Source organism: Cynocephalus volans, chromosome 11 (genome assembly GCF_027409185.1).
Source record: "Cynocephalus volans isolate mCynVol1 chromosome 11, mCynVol1.pri, whole genome shotgun sequence".
Classification (NCBI taxonomy): Eukaryota; Metazoa; Chordata; class Mammalia; order Dermoptera; family Cynocephalidae; genus Cynocephalus; species Cynocephalus volans.
This window is the reverse complement of record NC_084470.1, coordinates 40,554,833-40,577,580: the sequence shown is the minus strand read 5'-3', so window position 1 is coordinate 40,577,580 and position 22,748 is coordinate 40,554,833. Positions and strand designations below refer to the sequence as shown.

The following is a 22,748-nucleotide window of genomic DNA, read 5'->3' as shown; positions in this document are numbered from 1 at the left end:
ATTTTCCACTTAATCACTTGATACCAGATAAGAGGGTAAACCTCCTCCTCATTTCACCTATCAAAGCATAGTTTCTAAGAGTTATGCTGGCTCGGCAGTCAATTTCCTGACTTTCATTCCTGGTTCCCCACTTACTATTGCTTGCATGTCTCAGTTTCTCCACCTGTAGTATGGGAACAGCCTTGTCCACCTCAGAGGTCTTATGAACAAATGAGATAGTTCCCCTAGAAGGTGAAGCACACTGCTTGGTATACCATAAACATTAAGTTAATATTAATTACGAACACAGAACACTGTAATGGTCATTGACTAAAATGATGTGATGAGGTTTTTTGTAATCCGTGAAGTCATTGAGTCAATGTAACTTATTTTTTTCTTTTTTATGGTACTTATATTCTGAATTTAAGTAGAGTTGTCTTATCACTGTTAGAAAATAATTATTGGGCTGGCCCGTTCTCAGCTGGTTAGAGCGCAGCCTTGCAACACCAAGGTCAAGGGTTTGGTTCCCCATACCAGCCAGACACCAAAAAAAAAAAAAAAAAAAAAAAAAAAAACCCGAAAAAAATTCCACAATAAGAATATAATTATTGACAATACCAGTAACATTTAGGGTATAGTAGGTGCTCATTTGCATTGAGATATATGAGGGTATTTCAAAAAGTTCATGGAAAAATATAATAAAAGATAACATGAATCTTTCTGTGAACTTTTTGAAGTACCTTAGTATTACCTTATGACAGGAATGGAAAAACGTAGACTGCTCTTCCTATACCTATGCTATCGCTTGAAAGAGTCTTGATTCCCTGTCCATACAAACCAATTTCTGGACTAAAGCAGTTAGTGAGATAACTCAGTGTAGGTCATAAAAGTGGAAGTGGAATTTTTCATATTGTATACCTGATGCTAAGTACATTTTTGGACACTCACTGAATTACAGCGTTTTTCATTGTTAAGGTACATAGATTAAGTGATAATATCTTGAAAAGAGGCACTTGATGTTGTTCCCTTCTTTATAGACTAGGCCATTGCTGCCCCTAATTATTTCATTACAAGTAGGGAAAGAGGGAGTAAATGTTGGGCTGTTCGTCTCCATTAAGACTTAATCCTTGCACCATAGTATCTTGACTTGATTGTATATCTTGACTGATTGTATGAAGTGGGTTCAGGCATATTCTCGCTTCTCAGAGGTAGAAAGGTGATGAAAATTCAAAATAAGATTCACATCGGGAGACATTGTGGAACAGAGGAAAGAGCCTACTGTATAGGCCTTGATTTAGACCCTAGCTCTGTCACATACTGCTGGTGTGATTATAGTCATATTTACCTCACTTCTTTGAGCCTCAGTTTCCTTATCTGTGGTGGTGATTATACCTTCTTGCTGAGTTTGATGTGGACTTGTAATGTGTGTACTGTACCTTTTACTCAGTTCCTGGCACAATGTGAATTCCTTGCTATCTGTTTAGGTTGCCCTTCTGTATTTGGATTAAAATTTTACCTTCATAATTTAGGAAGTTAGTATCTTAGTGATGTAGTACAACCCTGTCGTTTTATAGGTGGGAAGATTTAGATCTGGAGGGGTGAAGTGAACTAAACTGTTCTCAAAATGGCAGATCCTAGACTAAAACTGGGTTTCTGAATCCTGGGCCAATGTTCTTTCTACCATTGAGTTCTTTCTGCCCTGTCCATATTCTTATTAGTAAAATCAGAATTCACTTTGTGTTGCCTCTCGGAATGTTGAATTAAAAGCACAGATTTAGAAGATTGTTAATCTGAGTTCACATCCCAGTTTTACCACTGATTAGTTGTGTAGCTGTGGGTAAAGTACTTAACTTTTCTAAGATTTTGTTCATAAATTAGAATAATAGTACCTGCCTAAGAAGTAGGAAAATGCACATAAAAGCATTAGTGCCTGGCATATGGTAAGTGGTCAATAAATAGTAGATATAATGGAGATGAAATATGCCAGGAAGCCATATTTATTCCTAAAAAAAATACCAACCTGGTGTCAGAAAATATTTCTTGTTTTCTAGTATTACAAACTCCAGTATATGTAGCATATGAAGAACTGTGTCCTCTTCCTGTTGATTATAATGAAGACTGAAATTTAAGATCCTCTAAAATAATTCTGACTAATAATGTTGGAATCTTTTTTTTGTTATGTCTCTCCCCTAGCCTTAGGTATTATTCTCTTTTCTACCTGCTTTATTTGACAAAATAGTACTCTTCATTCTCTATTAACATTCTTGGGAATTTCACTGTTCTCAACAATAATTGTTTATATCTTTCACCTCAGTCCTTTCTGATTCTTTTAACTTTACGTGAGTACTTCAGAAAGTTTGTGGAAATATAGAGTTGAAAGGTAATACAAATCTTTTCATGAACTTTTTTAGTACCCTCATTCTTAAGTAAACCTTTAAGAAGATACAAAATTTAATTGCCAAATATATAAAATGTTTGCATGACTACATATAGGTATATATGCCTATAAATACACTATATAATCCTTCAGTACTATTGTGATGAGATGGGATGATGAATATGAAATCACTTTCTATAATATTAAAAACAGAATCTTCACGTGAAAGTTAGGTGGTGTTTACCAATTGATAATATAGAACTAACCATTCCTATAAATGTTCAAGAATACTAGTTATAATTGGAATTCTGTAAATTACACAGTAGCTACTTAGCTTATGTTCCCTGTAGATGAGCAGTTCTCAAATTGGAGTGGGACCTAAAATCACTTGAAGTGCTTTTGATCTGCAGTGGAGCTTAGCAGTCATTATTTTTGAACAGAATTCCATGCAATTCTAAGGCAGTAGTCCATAACTCACTTTGTCAAACACTGCCCTAGGTCATCTCCAGCTTCTTAGAATTTTTTTCTTTGGTAGCTGGACAGTACTGGGATCCAAACCCTCGACCTTGGTATTGCAAGGCAGTGTGCTCTAACCAACTGAGCTAAGTGGCCAGCCCCTAGTATGTTTTTGAAAGAGCCAAAATTCTTTGTGTCATGTCCCTGTGGAATACCTTTATTGATATTCATGATTAAGAGGAATCACCTTAAGCATGCCTTTGGACAATGTTTTCATGTTCGTTAAGCTTTGAAAGTGAATGTTATCAATTCCTGTTAGACTATTTAAAATTGTGTAGTCTTGGCAATTCGAATTTTTGATAACAATATTTTGCTTGTGGCAATCATATTTTAAAGATTAATGTAAACAAAGGTTTGGTATTTTAAGAAAATTTAAATTATGGTAAGTAAGATTAGATATAGGCAGTTTCCCCAAATGTTAAATGTTAAAACTTTTGTTTCATTATAAATTTAAATGACAGTTATTTTAGAACTTAAAACTTGATGCATATCTGTGGTGCTAGTGGATTTTCTTTTGGGTGTGCTTTAATATGATTATTTCTCGTATAATTTTTAGGACAGATAAGCAGTTTTCATGCTGCTTTTCAGTGCATTCCAAGTCATGTTTATAGTACCTAGAATAAATATGAAGAATAATAGTATATAACTTGAAAAATCCTAATGAATGTAAACAATGTTTTCTTATACTAAGAGAGAGACCACACATATTCAACTTTTTGTTGATTTATCTATAAAAAAGGCAACAAATATAAATAAACCAGTCTGACTACTCATTTTGTCCTAAAAATCACCAGTTATATTGCATAAAATGTGACATTGTTATATCAGTACATCTAGAGTACTTATAAAACTTATAAGTATCTAAATATCTTCTAAGTATCTTCTTCATCTAGAGTATCTTCCATCTAGAGGACTTATAAAACTTATGAGGGGTTTCTAATTTTGTAGTTCTCACTGGAAGATTTTATAAAAGATTCATTGGGGAGAAAAAAAGAAAAAATAATAGCTGAGGCTCTAAAATCTAAGTGCTTCTGCTACATAGTAATTATCTGATTCTGGCTAAGCTTCATGACTTTTCCAGGCCCCAGTTTTGTCATTTATGAAATGGGTTTAATAAGGCCTCATAGGGTAGTCATGAGAATTAAATGGGATAATATTTGTAAACATTTAGCACAAGTAATTCATTTGGTTGTGAATGTTCTTAATAAATGTATAAGTATTCTTCACATTCTTTTAGTCATGTCCAGGTCTGTCTTCTAAAAATTTCACAGAATGAGGACCGAAATCTATGATCATTCTGTCATAAAGGGTCACCTCAGTTTGTTCCCATCCTGTCTTTCTTATCTCATCTACTGCCACTCCCCTTCTCAACCCTTCTTCCCACATTCTTTCAGGTCTTTGAACTTGTTCCCCCTGCTAAAAGTAAACTGTAAAGGTTTAAGTACAATAATTCTTCACTTAAGAATGCAGGCTTAAAAGTCATTTGTTCTTTTGTGGTACCTTCTGTGAAAACTGTTTCTCCTCATCCCCTAACTCCATAGCATTCTGTATTGTTTCAAATATATTACCTGCCTTTATGGTATAATAGTCACTTTTCTGCACAACTTTCTACCACACTGGGTTTTCCTTGCTGAGTAAATGATTGTTTCATGATAAAAAGGAATAAATAATGAAATCATACAGCTGAGCTATTTAGAACTTTGTGTAAAGCAAAAGTGCATAATAGGCTTTGATCCATAAAGAGCACAAACTGTGGGGCATCTATTTTGGCTTTGTAAAGCAGTCTATACTTATTTTTTGTTTTCAGCTCTCTTTAGAAAAATATATTCAAGTTGAAGAAATCCTGCCCATTTGTTTAAATCAAATGCCTAATAAGGGCACAGTTTTACCTCTCCTTAAACCAGACTGCATCCTACTAAACTAGCCGTATACTTTTGTTGTACTTTTAAGATAATGTGTGTGCGTGTGTACGAGTCTTGAATGGAGATACATAACACATACTTGCAGTTTGCATTATGGGAATAACTCGTACTTTCCTTTCTGAAAGGAAATAATGAGGGTTTTGACTGGCAGCAGCATGATTGGAATGATGTTTGGTATTATTTTGGAATAGAGTTGAATCCGGAGATTGAAAAGTAAACCTGTGTAGAGGGAGAAAACTTAAACTCTTTATCATTAGGAGAAGGTGCAGCTTTCATCAGCAGCAGCATGAGTTAATTAAGGTTATGAGAATCTGTTATTTTGGGAGATACTGTAGGTAGAATAGTCCAACCTTGTTCTTGGAATTTATTGATAAACTGGGAAAGATTCTAACTTAAAAGCAGGAGTTATCCTACATAGTTAGAAAATTTTAAATTGTTCTTGGTGAAGACTGGATGGCAGGTTTCACCTGCTCAGGAGTTATAGTTTATTTTGCCTACCTTTCTTATAATCCCAGATAGACATGAATTGCTTAAACACTTCGAACTTTGGCTTTAGTTGAGAGCAACCGTAAGCTTTTAATTGTAAAATTAGGAATGCAAAAATAATAGTGATAGAAGACCAAACCCAGAAGAGCACACAAACAAACCTTTCATTAGTATTCATGTTGTGTGAAACAAAGGAAAATGAACACAGGGAGGAAGATCAGAAGTTTGGGAGGAAGATCAGAAGTTTTGGAGGAAAGCAGGCATAGTGAAATATGGATCGCCTTTGTTTACATCTCAACTCTCTACTTACTATGTTACTTTGGAAAGGTTAAGGAAATACTTTCTACCTCAGTTTCTTTATAATGTTCTCCAACAGTGACTGATACTAGTAAGTAACCAAATTTTATTTCAAGCAAAGGAGAGTAAAAAAATTTTTTTTCAGTAATCTTTAATTACTAATCTAAGATCTAAGCCACAATTTCTCCTTCCGTAGTGTTTTTCAGGAACAAAACTCTCAGATGCGGAAGTAATGCTGTACCTAACAGCAAAAGTAGATGTCAGAGAAAGTATATTTTTCATTAAATAATGAAGGTAACAGGCTTCCTGTCTTAGGTTATGGAGTCAGAGTTTGATTTGAATCCTACTCTATCAACTCTTTATTCAGTGTGGAATATTTACTGAATACCTTCTACACAATGATGAGTTGGGGACATGATGATGAACAAAACAGACTTAGCCACTCGTCTCACAAAGCTAACATTCTTCTAGCTTTAACCGGGCAGATTACTTTACCATTCTAAGGCCTACCTATAAAATGTAGGTGACACACACCTCATAGAATTGTTTGGATGACTAAATGAGATTATATATATTTTTTAATGTAGTGCATAATACTGGGACATAGTGGCCACTCAAATGTTAATTTATTTGTCTTTTACTGTTAATACACAAAAAACATAATCAATTACTGGTATGGAGATAAAGTATGCATTAAAACTTCTATAATAATATGTTGTAATAAGTTAAACTTAAGGAGTTTTTGAAAATTTATTAATTGGGAAGCTATAAAACTTGCTATTAATAGATGTAAATGGAAATGTTGATGACAAGAAATATATGGCCATAAAGTATTTAAAAATTTGATCCGTTTAATGAAAATTTTATTTCACAGGTTTTTATAGAACTTACTAATAATAACAGTTTTAAATGTTTTATAGATATCAATTCATTTGATATTCTGAAGACTATGAGTCACTGTTATTTTCTGTACTTTAAATAAATAAGGAAACTGAAGCAGAGAGGTTAAGCAACTTGCCCAAAGTCACATAGACACTAAATGGTAGAGCTTGGATTAGAACCCAGGCAGTCTGGCTCCGGAGTCTATGGCTGTTAACCATGATGCCATACAGCCTCTAAGAGAAATAGGAGTTTTTAAACATTGTCACAGTATTCACGTTATTCTATATATCTTTTTTCCCTGCTCATTTATTCGGTGAGACATTTGTATTTTATACATACTTTTTCTTTTAAATAGTTGTCATGGATGCACTGGTAGAAGATGATATCTGCATTCTGAATCATGAAAAAGCGCATAAGGGAGATACAGTGACTCCAGTCTCAATATATTCAGGAGATGAGTCTGTTGCTTCACATTTTGCCCTTGTTACTGCATATGAAGACATCAAAAAAAGACTTAAGGATTCAGAGAAAGAGAACTCTTTCTTAAAGAAAAGAATACGATTTTTGGAAGAAAAGGTAATTTTATCTTCTACCTTCATTATGTTTTATGACATAAAGAAAAATTCAAAATATTTGAAATTTTAAATGTTTTCTTTCTTTCTTCCATGGTTGTACTGAATTTCCAAGAATAACCCACTGCTAATCTCAAAACTCTGGGCATTATACTTATACTCTGTTTCCTATACTGTGTTCTTAGTGGATATTTCTAGAATAGAATTTAACAACTTGGAGGAGTGATATTCCAAATTTTTTTTTCCTTTTTTCAGATTGTCTTACCTTCATAGTTGTATGTATTTTATTCATAATTTTCAAATCTGTACAAAAAAAAAAAATGACATACTAACAGGAAATTAAGTATCATAGGAAGAAGCTATTGGAACATTGTTCTAATGTGTTTAATAATGTCTTCAGTAGGACTGAAATCTTCCTTAACATTCTCTTTTATTTTTTAACACCCATAATAGGAATGATGCTTTTAGCTGATAAATTAATGTCCCCTGTTTACCTTTTCATGCAGAACACTCACACTCCTAAATGTGTTAGAATACATAAGCAAGGTAGCTGATTCAATATAAATCACCAGATTTTTACTTGGCTTTGTGTATTGAGAAATCTTCCACAATCATTCCATTTATTTTTGAGTTTTAAAGTTTTAACTTAGTTTAGTTTATATTCAGATCACATCAGTGTATTTGTATCTTACAAATAGCAGCTTCCACAAAGGGTAAAGGAAATGAATTCTTAGCAGCCATGGAAATGAATTAGGCTGTATAAAAAAAAATTGAGGATGGGACTTGGTAGAGTTTTATTCATTTGAGGGAGGTAAGAGGAGGAGAGTGAATTGTAAAAATAATCATAGTTTCTTTAAATTTATGTAAATTTTTAAAAATGGTGATTAAGTAAATTTGTAACATACTGGGATAGAGTGAGAGAAGGTAAAACTTTGGAGCTTGTAATAGCTATGTTTATTTTAAACTTCAGTAGAAAAATAGTATTTAGTGTATAGTTAACATTGGAAACATTTCTGTCGTTTCTGACCAACAATCCTATTAATTCCTATTCTATAATAATACAGGATTTAATGAACTAACATGTCTCTTCCTTAAAAAGTCATGCACTCTATGCCTTAACTTTGATACTTTTTCTGGTGATGGAAATTAGATAATACTGACTTGGAAAACACCTAAGTACCTCAGAAGAATGTTATATGTACTGTGTTGTAGTGTGATGACAATATGTTATAAAACAGATACTATGAAGTATAAAATACTGATTAAGTAAAAGTGTAGAATAGAAAGTTTTTAGAAATATTCTGTACTTTTGTGCTTTTTACTCAGTAAAGATTAAATTGTATGGAAATAAAATGTTCACTTAATTATGGTCCAGGCTTTATCCTTGCATTACAACGATTAAAGTAAGATGTGGAGCCATCAGAAGCCTGACTTATTTTTTTTTCTGTAGAATATTCTGTTAAGCTTTCTCTTCTAATTTCATACCATTAGCTCGTAGGAGCTCGATTAGATGAAGAAACAAGTTCTGTGGGACGAGAACAAGTAAATAAGGCATATCATGCATATCGAGAGGTTTGCATTGATAGAGATAATTTGAAGAGCAAATTAGATAAAATGGTAAGTTGGTCTGAAAAGAATGATATCTGTATATTGCAAATGAATTTTCTTCTTCAAGAGGTTTAAAATTAGAAATGAGAGGTTTAATACTTACAGTAGTCCGTCCTCCCTTATCCAAGGGGAATATGTTCCAAAACCCCCAGTGGATGCCTGAAACCACAGATAGTACCCTATATATACTATGCATGATTCTTTTTCCTTCTTCATAGTTCTATGGATAAAAGATTCGTTCTTCACATAGATCTTAGCAACCTCAGCGTACATTTTTTTTTTCTTTCTTAAGTCAAGAACTTTCACCTTTTCACTTAAAGAAAGCACTTGATGGCGTCTTTTTGGCATATCCATATTGCCAGCAACACTACTCTTGTGCTTTGGGGCCATTATTAAGTAAAATAAGGGTTATTTGAACACAAGCACTGCAATACTGCCACAGTTGATTTGATAGCGGAGATAGCTCCTAAGTGACCAACACACAGGTAGCATATACAGTGCGGATAAGCTGGACCAAGGGATGATTCATGTCCTGGGTGGGCAGAGTGGGGCTGCTCAAGATTTTATCACACTACTCAGAATTGCCATGCAGTTTAATACTTTATGAATTATTTATTCCTGGATTTTTTCATTTAATATTTTTGGACCATGGGTGGCCAGAGGTAACTGAAACTGTGGAAAGCAAGGCCACAGTTTTAAGGAGGGACTAATGTACATTTACAAGGTAAAAATTTTAAATATACAAATTTAAGGCAAAATGAAAAGTTTTAATAATACTTGTAACAAATACTTCGTACTCACTGATGTCTAGGACTTAAGCACATCTAACAGCACTAAATTATTTTGAAAAATCATGGCATTGTAACATTAAAAGAAGCCAGTGAATAATAATGTTCTAAGTTAGACAAAATAATAATAATAATAATAATAATAATAAAGTGAGAAACTTAAGCTAATTTTTCCACCTTGCTTTTGAAGGCTAGAATGAATTTTTTCAATACCTAACTGAAAATTAAGATATAATACTGACCTATAGATTTTATTGAATGTAATATGGCACTTTCCCTATTTAACTAGAATAAAGACAACTCTGAATCTTTGAAAGTATTGAATGAACAGCTACAATCTAAAGAAGTAGAACTCCTCCAGCTAAGGACGGAGGTGGAAACTCAGCTGGGTATGCCACTTACTTGTTATAAATATTCTAACATTAATACATTTTTCCATTTATGTGTTATATCCACGATCAGTTTTCTTTATCTGTAAATGTATGCTAAGGCTTTGTTTTAATTTTTAGGCTTATATTAATTTCTCTGTTCTGTATCACCTTTTAACTTTTCCTTAGCTATAATTGTACTTTTCCTAGAGGAAATTTGATGGTTTTTATTCAAGGCTAGTTTGTGATGAAGTGTAGGAGGAAAGAGGTAGAACTCCATCCTGGTCAAAACTTCTGGCTCACTGGTATGTCCAGGCTTTTCTTTCTTACTGAACTTGTTGCCCACAGACACACTATTAAGAAGTAATTACAATTACTTTCTTTTTTCTTCTTTCGGCAGGTTGTTAAAAGGAACAGATGAAATGATGGGGTGGAAAGTTAGGTCTGGGGGATATGGGTAATAGCCTGTTTCCATGAACATTCTGATGAGACAAGCTGCAGAGTGGGCCTCTGAGAGACCTTTTGATAGGAGATTGAGATGAGATCTCTTATTGATTGAAATGAGATCTCTTAAGACTTTTTATAGATAGACTAAGGTACTAACTCAAGGATAAAGCACTATCCAGTTGTATTGAGTTTCTACAGTGGAATGTTTATGAATAAAATTGTTTTGACATCATGTTCTAAGGCATGTCATTTAAACTTTATATTCTCTGAGGGGACTAAGATGACTAGATGGAGTGATTAGCTGAGCTTCAGATTATTGTTTGTTACTTTCATCACTGTTTTAACCTTGACTTGTGCAGAATAGATTGTCTGTCTACAATATTAGCATATGCTTGATTCATGTAGTAACTTTTAAAATTCCAGACTGACAGATTTGTATTTCAGCTTAAGTAAAAAATCAAGAATGGGGTGATTAATACATTCTGAAGCAAGATTGCAAGATTTCTTATTCTCATTAGCATAGATCTTTTTTTAAAAGAGCTGCTAATGGTTGTGTATGTTTTATACTAGTTTTTCTATTATTTACATTTTATCAGCATAACCTTTTTAGAATTGCAATCAGTGTAGAAGGTAGAGATAACAATTTTGATGTCCATCCTTTTTGTAGTGATGAGGAATTTAAGTCCACCTTCATCAAACTGGGAGGTGGAAAAGTTGAGCTGTGACCTGAAGATCCATGGTTTGGAACAAGAGCTGGAACTGATAAGGAAGGAATGTAGCGATCTCAAAATAGAGCTACAAAAAGCCAAACAAACGGTACTACAGAATTATTACATTGAGAAGTTCAGTATTCACTGTGCATTATATGTAGGATTTATAACTATTAAACCATAGAGTTAACATAAATTGTAACTGCTTTGAAAGAGAATGTTCTCATCCCTGAAACATTCATGTTTCTCTTTCCCTTTCATCATTTCTGCTAAAATGTGATATGCTGTATACTTTTAGCCTGATCCCAGAATTACAATTTTGTTTTTAAAAAGGCTTATTTTAGAAAAGCTTATTAATTTATTATAACTGTTCTTTAAACTCCCTTTTGTTCAATTTCCTTAAGTTATTTTTTTCTCCGTAAAGTTTAAAGAGAGCTCAGGTTTTAAGTTTCCCATTTCATTTCTTAAAAAAACAACAACAAGAAGAAAGAAAACTTTACAGAGCCTGAATCTTTTCAGAAGACTAATACTTTTGGGGAAACATCAGCAAACAGCTTAGAATTCAAGAATAGGAAGAAACAAAAACTTGCCAAGCTGCTAAAGTGTGGTTCACCTAAAGTCATCCACTAAAATACAGGCTGCCTCTCAATTCCTCACCAAGCGTCTGTTTACTAACACTACTTTACATTGGGTTCTAGCAAGCTTGGATATATGTTTTCAGATGTCCTGACAAATATTGCTGAGGATCAAAGAGGAAATGATATAGAAGCAGGAGAGTGTGAGAGCAATGCACCAAATGCAAAATTTAAAATAGTTGTTCGAAGAAATCGAAAAGCTTAGTAGTCTAGAGCAAATAGCCATTTTGTGCATTCACGTATTTCATACTAAGCTGTAACCAGTTATATCACTGTTTCCCTGCCCATTTTGCTTGCTAGAGCATTCCATCACTATTGAGGAATGGTGTCTCCTATTCCATGGGAGTTTCTCTGGGATACCACCACCTGAAAAAGGACCTACTTTCCATACATCCTGAATGCTAGTCAGGATTCTGAATCCCAGATATCCTTAGATGGAGCCGACAATTCTATTCTGTCTTCTATAATGTAGTCTTTATCAGAAATGAGCACTGGATAAGAATGAGCCAGAATAATATAACATTCTGCCTTGGCCTTAACCAAATGAATTCCTCTGAACTGGGCAATGAGAACTGGGTTTGGAGCCCCCAGCCCTGATAAAGGGGAAACACTACAAAAATTACTGTCAACTCCTGTTAGAGCCAAGATTTTTTTTTTTCTACTTGACATCTAAAGTTGATTTTCCCAGCTTTGAACTTGTGGCCACATACCACAATTCCTTCAAAGGCTTCAAGCATACTCTTCCACAAGTCCAGTTGCCATAGTCACTGAGAAGCCTCTTCCAATAAGATGTGTTTGCAAGAAAAGATCTGCACCTTTAAGCTCTGAATTTTAATTGTCAGGATATCCATTATCCTTGAAATATTTCTATAGCTTTCATTCATACATAATGGATATTTCATTGTAGAGTAGGAAGCAGTACCTGGAATCATAGAAACCTGGCTCATAATTATGGTGTTGCTTATTAGCTGTGTAACATTAGGAACATCATTCAACTTTTTGGAACTTGCTTTCTGTAGATATTAAATACCTAGTTTTTCATGAAGATTAAATTAGTGTATGTAAAGCAGTAGCATAGTGCCCAGTACATAGTGTGTTCAGTAAGTAAATGTTTTTAAAGAAAAAAACTTGATTAGAGTAATTCAGAAAGGCAGTGCTTTCAGACTATGTGTATGTTTAAAGTTTGGTTTATAATTTATTAGTTACTCTTTTCCACTAGGTGGTGCTAGGCAATAAATTTGCTTTTAGTTTAAATTCATCTACCATAAGCATCCAAATCACAGAAAGAGACTTTTAGAGAGAAGAAACTTTAGAAGTCACTTTTCTTTAACTTATGATGAAATTAAATCTGAGAGACAAACTTTTAAGAGCTGAAGGTGAGATAAGGGAGGAGTACTGAAAAAAAAAAAAAAAAAGACTTAAATCATGGTCCCCTTCTTCACAGGCATTTATTTGGGGTGTGGGGAGGCTGTGAAGTAAAAAAAATACTCACAGTTGAGAAATGAACCAGGAAAAGGAAGAGCAGAAAAATCAATTTATAAAGGGTTTCAAGTTAAAATCTTGATGTTGTGGAATGTACTTTTAAATATTGTTTCAGAGGTGGTGTTGATCAAGTCCTTTTGGATATGGGAATCTGATAGCAAGCCAACAAGAGAAATTTATGTTCACATTAATAATTAATCTTGCTTATAGTTACTCTAGCCATATTTACAAATATTTTTAAGATGGTACTTTCCAGGAAACATATTTTATAATATGTTCTGAAGTGTGTAATAGCATCCTATGTGGACTAATAGTGAATAGTGTTGGGATTTTTTTTGCTTTTTTAAGTATTTAGTCAACTTAGTTAATTAGTATTTGGTGTTAGTGTAGTTAGTTAGACTTTCTGTATCCCATAGTATTCCAGCCATTTACATTCCAAACAGTTGATCCTGTGAGAAATATAGACTCAAGGGGCTGAAGAAGTATAAGAAACACTGCATCAGTAAAATGGAGTTGGTTTAGATGTCTAAGGTCACTAATAAGCCCATTTAGAGATTCACAATGTGCTGTAGTATATTAACTGTTTTAAGAAGACCTATAGCATAGGAACCTGTATAACTGGAACATTGTTCAAAATTTTGTAGCCACGGGCCCTTCTTTATGTGAAACTACCACATCTTAAGGCCCTAGTTGGGAAACAAATCCATTACTGTGTTTAGAACATAGCAAACTGATTACTAGCCAATAATTGGGTATTTGAATATTAGAGACAATTCCTTTGAGCTTATTGCTGATTTACATTAGATTTTCTCAATTGTTAGATGGCAGCTCGAAAAATATTTTCCCACCCAAACTGTCAGATTATTTTTTTAATATTGTTCACTTTAAAAATGAGGAAGCTTTCCAATGAATGTATGCTTAAGTATATGCTACTTAAATTTTTTTTTTTTAAAGTAGTGATACAAAGAAACTAAAAGTGATCTGATTCTTTCATTTCCTATGGAGAACAGAAAAGATCATTGTCCAAGGATATGTGCCTGGTTAGTGGTCAAACCTCCCCTGACTCGTGGGCCAGTTCTGTTTCCCCTTTCCATAGGGCTTTCTAAGATGCAATTTATTATGTTATTAAAATCAGAGATCCAAAAATGCTTTAACTACTATAATATGAAATATTTTTAATATTTTACTCTCCCAAGTTCAGAGTACTCATGAAGTCCTTATTCAGCTTTTTAATATTCCACTTTAAAACATATAATTTAGATTATGTAAATAAGGCATAGTACACTTAAATTTTGTTCTGTCAGCTTTTACTGGCCACTTTTGCCAGTAGAATAGTACCTGTGATACTCATTTTTATTTGCTACATACCTTTGTGTGAGAATTCATTGCCTAAAACGTTAGAGAATTGTCTTAAACATATTAAGTTTATTTAAAAATATCTTTTGTAGGTTCTTTCTTGTTATATCTACATCCTAAACTACTGTAACTTAAAACTATATAGGGACTGTATGAAATCCTTGCCAGGTCATTTTGTGTCTATGTGGAATGAGGAAATTTATGCTCATCTTTTTAAACAGTAACGTGTTTTAAATTTTTGGTTCTTTTAGGTAATACAAAAAAGTAAAATACCAAAAAATCACACTTTCCCATGGAATTCATTTCAGCTGTACCTTGAATAAACAGCAATGTAATAAATGTTATACTTTTTGAATATAGACTTCAGATTGGTGTCTTCAGAAATATATTTTCTAAGACTCAAGTTCTTTTTCATGAGAGCAATATTATTCTTTAAGGAAAATTAAAGAATTAATGATTTAAATAATTGGAAGTGATTTTGGTATAGGTTGGAAGTATCTTAATAAAATTGATATGAAATCAAGTTTTATGCTGTACAGTTATCGATGTATTCTGTAAATGCTGAAACATGTCTGTGGTAATAAACAGCTGAGAATAAACAATGTAACAATTACAACTTATTAACTTCTTTTTTAAACAAATGACAGGATCCATCTCAGGAAGACAATCTGAAGAGCAAAGATCTCCAAAGACTAAGTATTTCAAGGTACGAACATTCTTCAACATTAAAATAATATATGTTCTCTTCTATAGGTCACTTTTTATGGGTACCTAGATTTCTGTTATGATTTAACCTTAAAAACAAAACAAATGGATACTTCTTGGATACTGAATGTAACCTGTGATCACAATATATTTATTAAAAAAAACAGTAGGCTTGAACTTAAGTTGCAGGAAGGTGTACATTGTGATACCTTAAACAGAATTTCTGAACATTCAGTAATATTTTAGATATTATTTTAGGGAACTAGCTATGTGGAAGTGTTCTGTAATAAGCCCTGATTTTGTGCATGAAGAATTATGCATTTCCATATACAGTAATAGTAGGCAACCTTGGAAAACCTTAGTCTTTGTAATAGCACGAATTTTGAAAAACTATTATATATTCCTCTTAAGAGTAAGAACAGAAGTAACTATCCGAGTTCATGTATTTTAACCCATTTTTCTCAAATACGTATTTTTACTTACGTAACTTAAGTTCTGTGTTTTAAATTATTTAATAATTTTTGTTTCTACTGTGTTAGGATGCCCTCTCTACATGGATACCTTCCATCCAATGAAAAATATTGATTTAACTTCATTGTTAATCATTTGGCTTCCCAAGTTTACTGACCCGAGTGAATAATGTCAATCGTCTCAGCACTATTCCTATTAAGTACCTGCTGAAAGAAATATCAGTTAGGGAAGACAATTTGAGGAAATGACATGCAGCTATTCTGCTAGATCAGGGATTGGCAAACTATTTCTACAAAGTGCCAACAGTAAATATTTTTAGGCTTAGTGGGGCAGCCATGTAGTCTCTATTGCTGCTACTCAACTCTGCTTGTTGAAACTGTTCAATTATGCCTTCAGATTTTATCTAAGTTTATATAGTAAGGAATATTTTCTTTTTTAAAAACAATGTGTCTAGTATAGTATCCATGTAAACTGTTTGTCAAAGTCATCTGTTTTGTCCAAGTTACCTTCTTTTATCCTGTCAACCTAGGTCTTTTCCCTTATTAATTCTGCAGTACTTGTCATTTTTATAAGGCCACTTCAAATCATTTTTGGAAAGAAGCAGAGAATGAATAAATATGTTAGAGTAGGTCAAATAAAGGGGCTATATAAATAGTATATTAGAAACACATGTTATATAGAATGAGACTTCTTCCATTCAAGGTAGATTACATAATTTGGACCACTTCCACTAGGAGTATCTTGAAAAGCTGGCTCCTCCCAAAAATATGTTTGAAGGCATCAGGTAACTAACAAGATAGTGAAGAAACTATGCTAGGATTTGGGGGATATTGAAGACCCAAGGAGGTGAGTGCAGTTTTTGAAGCTACAGAGCTATAGTTATGGCTTCAAAGTGCAGTCTTGAATTCTCTAAAAATCAGTATCAATTCAGAGGGTTACATGAGAAAAAGTTTTTAGAGAGAATTGCTTTAAATTCAGTCTAAAAAGGGGCCAGCCCGTGGCTCACTTGGGAGAGCGTGGTACTGACAACACCCAAGTCAAGGGTTAAGATCCCCTTACCGGTCATCTTTTTTAGGGGGGGGAAGAAAATTCGGTCTAAAAGATACTTTGTATTAAAGCTATACCAAGGATATTGTATGTTAAAGAACTTTGTAATTTTAAAAAATGTCCTAATGGCTCCCTTAGTGCTTGAGTACGCTTTTGATTTTTTTTTGCAAATTGGTTTGTATTTATCTTACGTCATCAATGTGAACTGCAAAACTGATTAGTTTTCCCTCTTCTGGTTAGCAACTAGAAAACTTACATCCAATACATGGCCTACCCTTGGTAAACCTCATATCATGCATTTTTATGTTTGCTTCATTCCCTACTGCATTTGCATCCTGTTTTTTCTTCATCTCATTATTTATACATATTTCCAGTTTATATTCCTGTGGTTTACTAATCATTGCTAAGTTACCTCATTCACTTTGAAGTGGAATAATTCAGATGATGAATTAAGTTTACTATATTAGGGGAAAATATGTAGGAGTATTTCCACAAAACCATTAACTAAAGATTTAGATATTTTTTAAGGATTATTTTTCAGTTATTTGGAAAACTCCCTTTATTGGAACACTTTTTTTTGTATTTCCTTTATCATATTGCCAGGCAAATGAGGTACTACAGTGTTTCCCTAGGACAGAGTGAACCTTTGAAATTACTTTTATATGGTGCTTCATGTATATATATGAATACATATATAATATATAACATATATATGCATATATATACATATACAATATATATACATATATTTATATGGTATTTTTATAAATCATCATTTATCAATAACACCCTATCAGAAATTTAGCCAGTGTCCTGTCAGCCTCTTGCTTTGCTGTTGGCTTTAAGTTGACAGCTTTGGTTTTTGAACCAGATCTAAGTATGGAGTTACTGTACTTGTTTTTGCTCATCATCTATAAACTTACATTGTGGAACTGAGTTACAGATGACTTCTTAAAATGTAAATCCCTGGTTTAGAAAATATGGATTAGGTTAGTGTTTTTCAGACTCTTCTGTGTTTCTTTAGTGATCATGAAATTTTGTGAGTTAAGACAAACATTTTTGAAATATGGAATAAAACAGAATAGAACAAAACAATGTAATTACACATAAGGGTACATATGGTTTCTCATAACTTGTTTTCTTTGGGTTGCAGTGTAAAATGATTGCTTTGCTGTGTACCTTGCAATCAAAAATGTTTGAAAGACACTTGTTTGGGGGAATCACAGTTGTCAAAATACATGTTTTTAAGCTATAGCTCTTTGCTAAGAATATCCCATACTTTAAGTTTAGTTCCTCTGGCGGGGAGGGAGGTAACAGTTCGGTAAATTCTCAAAAGCGAAAGAAAAATACGTATGGCTGAAAACTCAGTGAAGTAAATTTTTCTTATACAAGGAATATTCATTTCTGTATTAAAGAGCTGAATGTATAGTGTCAGGAAAACTGAGCTTTTATACAGTTTTACTTTGTAAGCAGGACATGTACCCCATCTTGAGAAGTGAAAAAGCAAGTTTCATTACGTTTAAAAGTCAGAGGTGTAAAGTTTTATACTGAGACTGAGAAGATTGTGTTGGCAGTCAGCATATTGTAGGTGCTTGGTAAATGGAGGATGATGATGTTGATGATGTGAAAAATGCTACCCCAGAAGGGCAGCAATCAGTCATTAGACTGGATAGCTGAAAGGTTGTTTTCAACAGCCATATAGTAGAGTAGAGTAGACTCCTGAACATCTTACCTTATGTGTAAAATGAGGTTACACTTTGCACAGTTGTGTCGGAATGTGGTTGAAGTGCCTAGCACATAATAAATGGTAGCCATGATTTTTGTTTAATCTTTTTTTTTTTTTTTTAAGGGTTCTCATTTGAGATGCTTTGGTGTTGCATTTTAATATTCAAGCAGTTATATGATTCCTTTATAGAAAACTATATATATTACTAGGATTTTGCTTGTATGGCATTTAAAACAAAACTTAACTAAGTTAACACTCCCAAGTTGGGGAACTAGGGTGAAGTTGGGTTGGAGGTGCATAGCCTCAGAAATGCTCGTTTAAGTAAAGTGGGTTAGTTGGAACCTTGCTAAAAATTTGAGGGATAACAACTTGCCTTTTCCAGTCTCACTTAAGTAATGGTTTAAACATTTTGTTCAAGTAGATAGAATTAAAAGTGATATTTTACACGCTTTGAAGACTGTGGCACTTTCGGTAATACTAACTGCCATTTTTTTTGTTATCCACAAGAGGGAGAGCTTATGCTTAGTAATAATTTTAGATTTTATGTCTGTAGTTTTCAGTTCAGGTGAAATTAAGGGCAAAAGACATAAAAGACCAGATATGTGTGAAACTTGGTGACCTAGTTTTCAACTTAATTTTTAAGGAGTCTTCATTGAATTAAATTGAAAAATGTATGTTAGACACTATGTTAACACCTTTCTTATAATTGTTTCTCTTTTATTTTACAGGCCTAGCTATTTTGAATGATTAAATGTGCTTGGTATTTCAGTATCCAAACATTATCTTGAGTATTTGCTTTGCTTTTCTCTAAGTCAAGTACTGATTTATCATCTGATGCCAATGATAAACTATTTTCAAACTGTATTATTCATATCATGACTATCTGCATGAATTAGCACACATACATTGTTTATATTTAAACAATGTATAACGTCAGTAATTCTTTGGAAAGCATACTAGATGCCCAGAATTGCATTTACTATTAATTACACTTACTGCTGTACAGTTTGAGTAACTCTTTGGAAAGCATACTGAATGCCCAGAATGGTACCAAGGAACCAACAACTCTTTTCACGCTCAAGACAGGTTCCTGTGTGAAACATTCATTGAGCAAACATCTCAGATGTTTTACTGGTGGAATAGAGGTGGTTAACTAATTTTTGCTGAAGTAATTATTTCACAGCTATTAAAAACCTGCAAAAACCCGTGATTTTTTAATACACTGTGGGTTAACAAATGACGTTTACAACAGACTAAAACTAGAAGATTTTTCTCAAAAGTAGTATAAAGTTTGTTCTGATGCTTGTAGTTAAAGAATTATATTCTGAGTAGAATATGAGTATTTTGACATAAACAAAGTTATTTAACCTTACATAATCCAAAATAATTCTTTTTTTGAATATATCTATTGCTTCTGTAACAAGGATATTAGATTTAGATTTTGAGTGTTATTACCTTGAAGTTTAAGTTTTCATAATTAGACAAAAATCTAGTTTTATTTTTATACTACTAAAACTACACTAGTATCTCTAAGAGGTTGCTTGAACACTATGAGATCAGTTATTATGACATTTAATATTTTGTGTATTCTTGTACAACAAAATGAGAATATATGCTGAAGATTTCACTTCATTTAGTTGACAATTTAGAACCTAAAAAATAAGAAAACCCTGAACGTCTGAATGTTTAATGGAAAACGATACCTAAAAATTTAGGTTTAAAGTAACTAATTTATAATTGCTCGGTAATTGAGGTAAAATACTTTTATTATAAAAATATGAGAGGCATTTTCGAAGTTTTCATTTCTGTTTCATATAATCCTCTCTGTCTAGCTTCTTTTTTCTTACCGGGAAATCATCTGGCTCTTCATGTCTTGTGCTGTCATGTCACATTGGTTTAGAAACAACAATATGAGACAGCCCAGTCAAACATAAAGAATGTAATTCATGAAACCTAAATTTTATTTTAATGTGGATTTGGGTATACATTCAGCAATTGACATGTCATTTCAATTCACAACCTCAAAACAATCAAAAGATAAATAAAAATTTAAAATCCTTATATGAATGAATGTAACTTTATTCTTGATTAGGTTTGCAAATGAAGAATATATTCCTTACTGCTTAATAATTATATTAACACCACTGTACATTATAGGCTATAATAAAATCTCAGTTCTGAGAAGAGTCCTGTAAGAAATTCTTACCAGTTAGAATATTTCTTTATATGTACCTTCTGTTTAATACAGTACAGGTAATTGCTAGAAATCAGAAGGACAATGTTATTCCTATAAGATCTTTTCACTTATTAAATGCCCTAATTAAATATCTTTCAGTTGTTTTATTTACACCATCTCAAAACTAAGTGGAGCAGAAATGCAGATTTACTTATTTCTATTTTAAAGTTATTTATTCCCTTTTGTCCATAAAAAGAATGTTAACTTTTTTTTAAAAAAAAAAATGTATTTCAGTGATAATATGCAACATGCATACTGGGAACTGAAGAGAGAAATGTCTAATTTACATCTGGTGACTCAAGTACAAGCTGAACTACTAAGAAAACTGAAAACCCCAACTGCAATCAAGAAAGGCAAGTCACTGTTTGCTGGAAACCACTGATTCCAGCCAAACTGCTTGAAAAGCAACTGGCTATCATATCTTATCAAAATCTAATCAAATGAGTCTGATAAGCCTAAGTATATATAGTATGTTCTGTTCACAGCCTACCCATTCTCTGCTTTGGCTTCAGTCTCATACTGGTCAACTTCACACATAAAGGTGTTGTTGATGTGTTTTTCTTCAGTACTGTATTCTTTTCCCCTTGTGGCTTTTCTCAGCCAAGTGTCGCTTATATGTATAAGGCTGAGGTGTTAAGTTTGCTCTAGTTGACCTTTTACCACAACTACTTCATGTATTTAAAAAAAAAAAAAAAAGACACCAAATGCAATTTTTCATTCCAGTGCTACAGAATACACCAAAGACCTAGCGTTTTTAAGTTGTTTTGAAAAAAGTAACTTTCATTCATTATTTGGTTGCTGTGTTTTTTATTAACCTAATTTTTCTTTCCATAAAGGTTAGCTGATTATAACAGAGACTAGGTGCTTTCCCCTTATCACCTTCAACCAAACAAAAATTTTTATTGCTTTGCCTTTCTTATTGAACTGCTTGGCTGACTGAACTTTTTGAGTTTGGGTTAACAAGTACTGGCTACTTTTGCCAAAGCCATTTTTATATCTTAGAGAAAAATTGGTGCATTTGTACCTAGTATTACATAGTAGGTTTATTTATAAAAAGTTGTATAATATAAATTTGGATGCCCTAAAATTTACCTTTTAAATGAATGAAGTATGACTTTTTATAAAAAATAATCACCATCTAATTTAAAATTATTTGCACCTCAGATTGTTTTAAAGAGGACACAAGAGAATTGTATTTTATAAATAGTTTTCCCCAGGAGTGTTTATTAATAAGTGCAGGGAAATGTTGCATATTGGGAAGGAAAATTGAATTCAGGATTCCTTTCAGTTTCTGTAGAGAATCAGGCAAAATAATATGGTGTTTTAGCAAGCCTAGCGTAGTTTGGTTCATTTTGTCCTTGAGTTTTCCAGTGGTCAAGTTGTATATGAGAAGATAAGTTGATGGTAGAAATAAGACTTCTCTTTAAATGGACTAATAATTTTGCAGTAAATTTTCATTGTGGCTCTTTATTTACATTAATAAATATAACTTCCAAAGAATAATAAAGGAGAAATGCTCATTCCATACTTGGAAATAGCTCATTCTGTGTTCCTTTCTGGCTGGATAATGATGCTCCGGACCATAAGTTTTCTAGTACATTTTCAATGTCAGTGGCAGGCTTGAGTTCACCACTCCTTACCAGAGATGAAACTTTTTTTTCCTGAACTATGCATTATCTTTGTCCAGAAGCTAAATACTATTACTTCCAATTCTCCCTTAACCCTACGTACCCTCTCAAGAAAAAAGGCAATGAGCTTATATTATAATGTAGTTCATTTTGTTTCTTCTAAAACTACAGAGTCAAGCCTTAGTTATGCTTGGTCATCCTTCTCGGGGTAAGAATAAATTTATCTTTCTACCCTGATAGATTGAGTTGGAAAGAGAGGAAAAGCTCAAAGTATGACACATATTTTGTGTTGGCTATGGCTAAGTAACAGCTTTAGAGCAGTCTTTTTTCTTAGCCATTGCATGTGTACAAAACACATATTTTTTTCTTTTTTTACTATTTTTTTGCTTGACCTGTATTGTGACCACAGCAGAATTTACATTTGCTATTATATGTGTTTTATACATATTTTACAACTTTTTATTTAAACTGCTTTATCCATAAAAGCCTTTAAATGTATATTAAAGCTTC

The 22,748-nt window shown here is 32.9% G+C and overlaps 1 protein-coding gene across 1 annotated transcript in view; it reads left to right on the top strand.

The window, feature by feature from the left end:
- AZI2 (5-azacytidine induced 2) overlaps positions 1-22,748 on the top strand; it is a 28,703-nt gene that overhangs the window by 1,437 nt on the left and 4,518 nt on the right. Inside the window, exons 2-7 of the mRNA XM_063113775.1 lie at positions 6,815-7,035; positions 8,523-8,648; positions 9,717-9,816; positions 10,910-11,058; positions 15,073-15,131; positions 20,845-20,963. Coding sequence (XP_062969845.1) covers positions 6,815-7,035; positions 8,523-8,648; positions 9,717-9,816; positions 10,910-11,058; positions 15,073-15,131; positions 20,845-20,963 — 774 coding nt within the window. The remainder of the gene's footprint in view (positions 1-6,814; positions 7,036-8,522; positions 8,649-9,716; positions 9,817-10,909; positions 11,059-15,072; positions 15,132-20,844; positions 20,964-22,748) is intronic.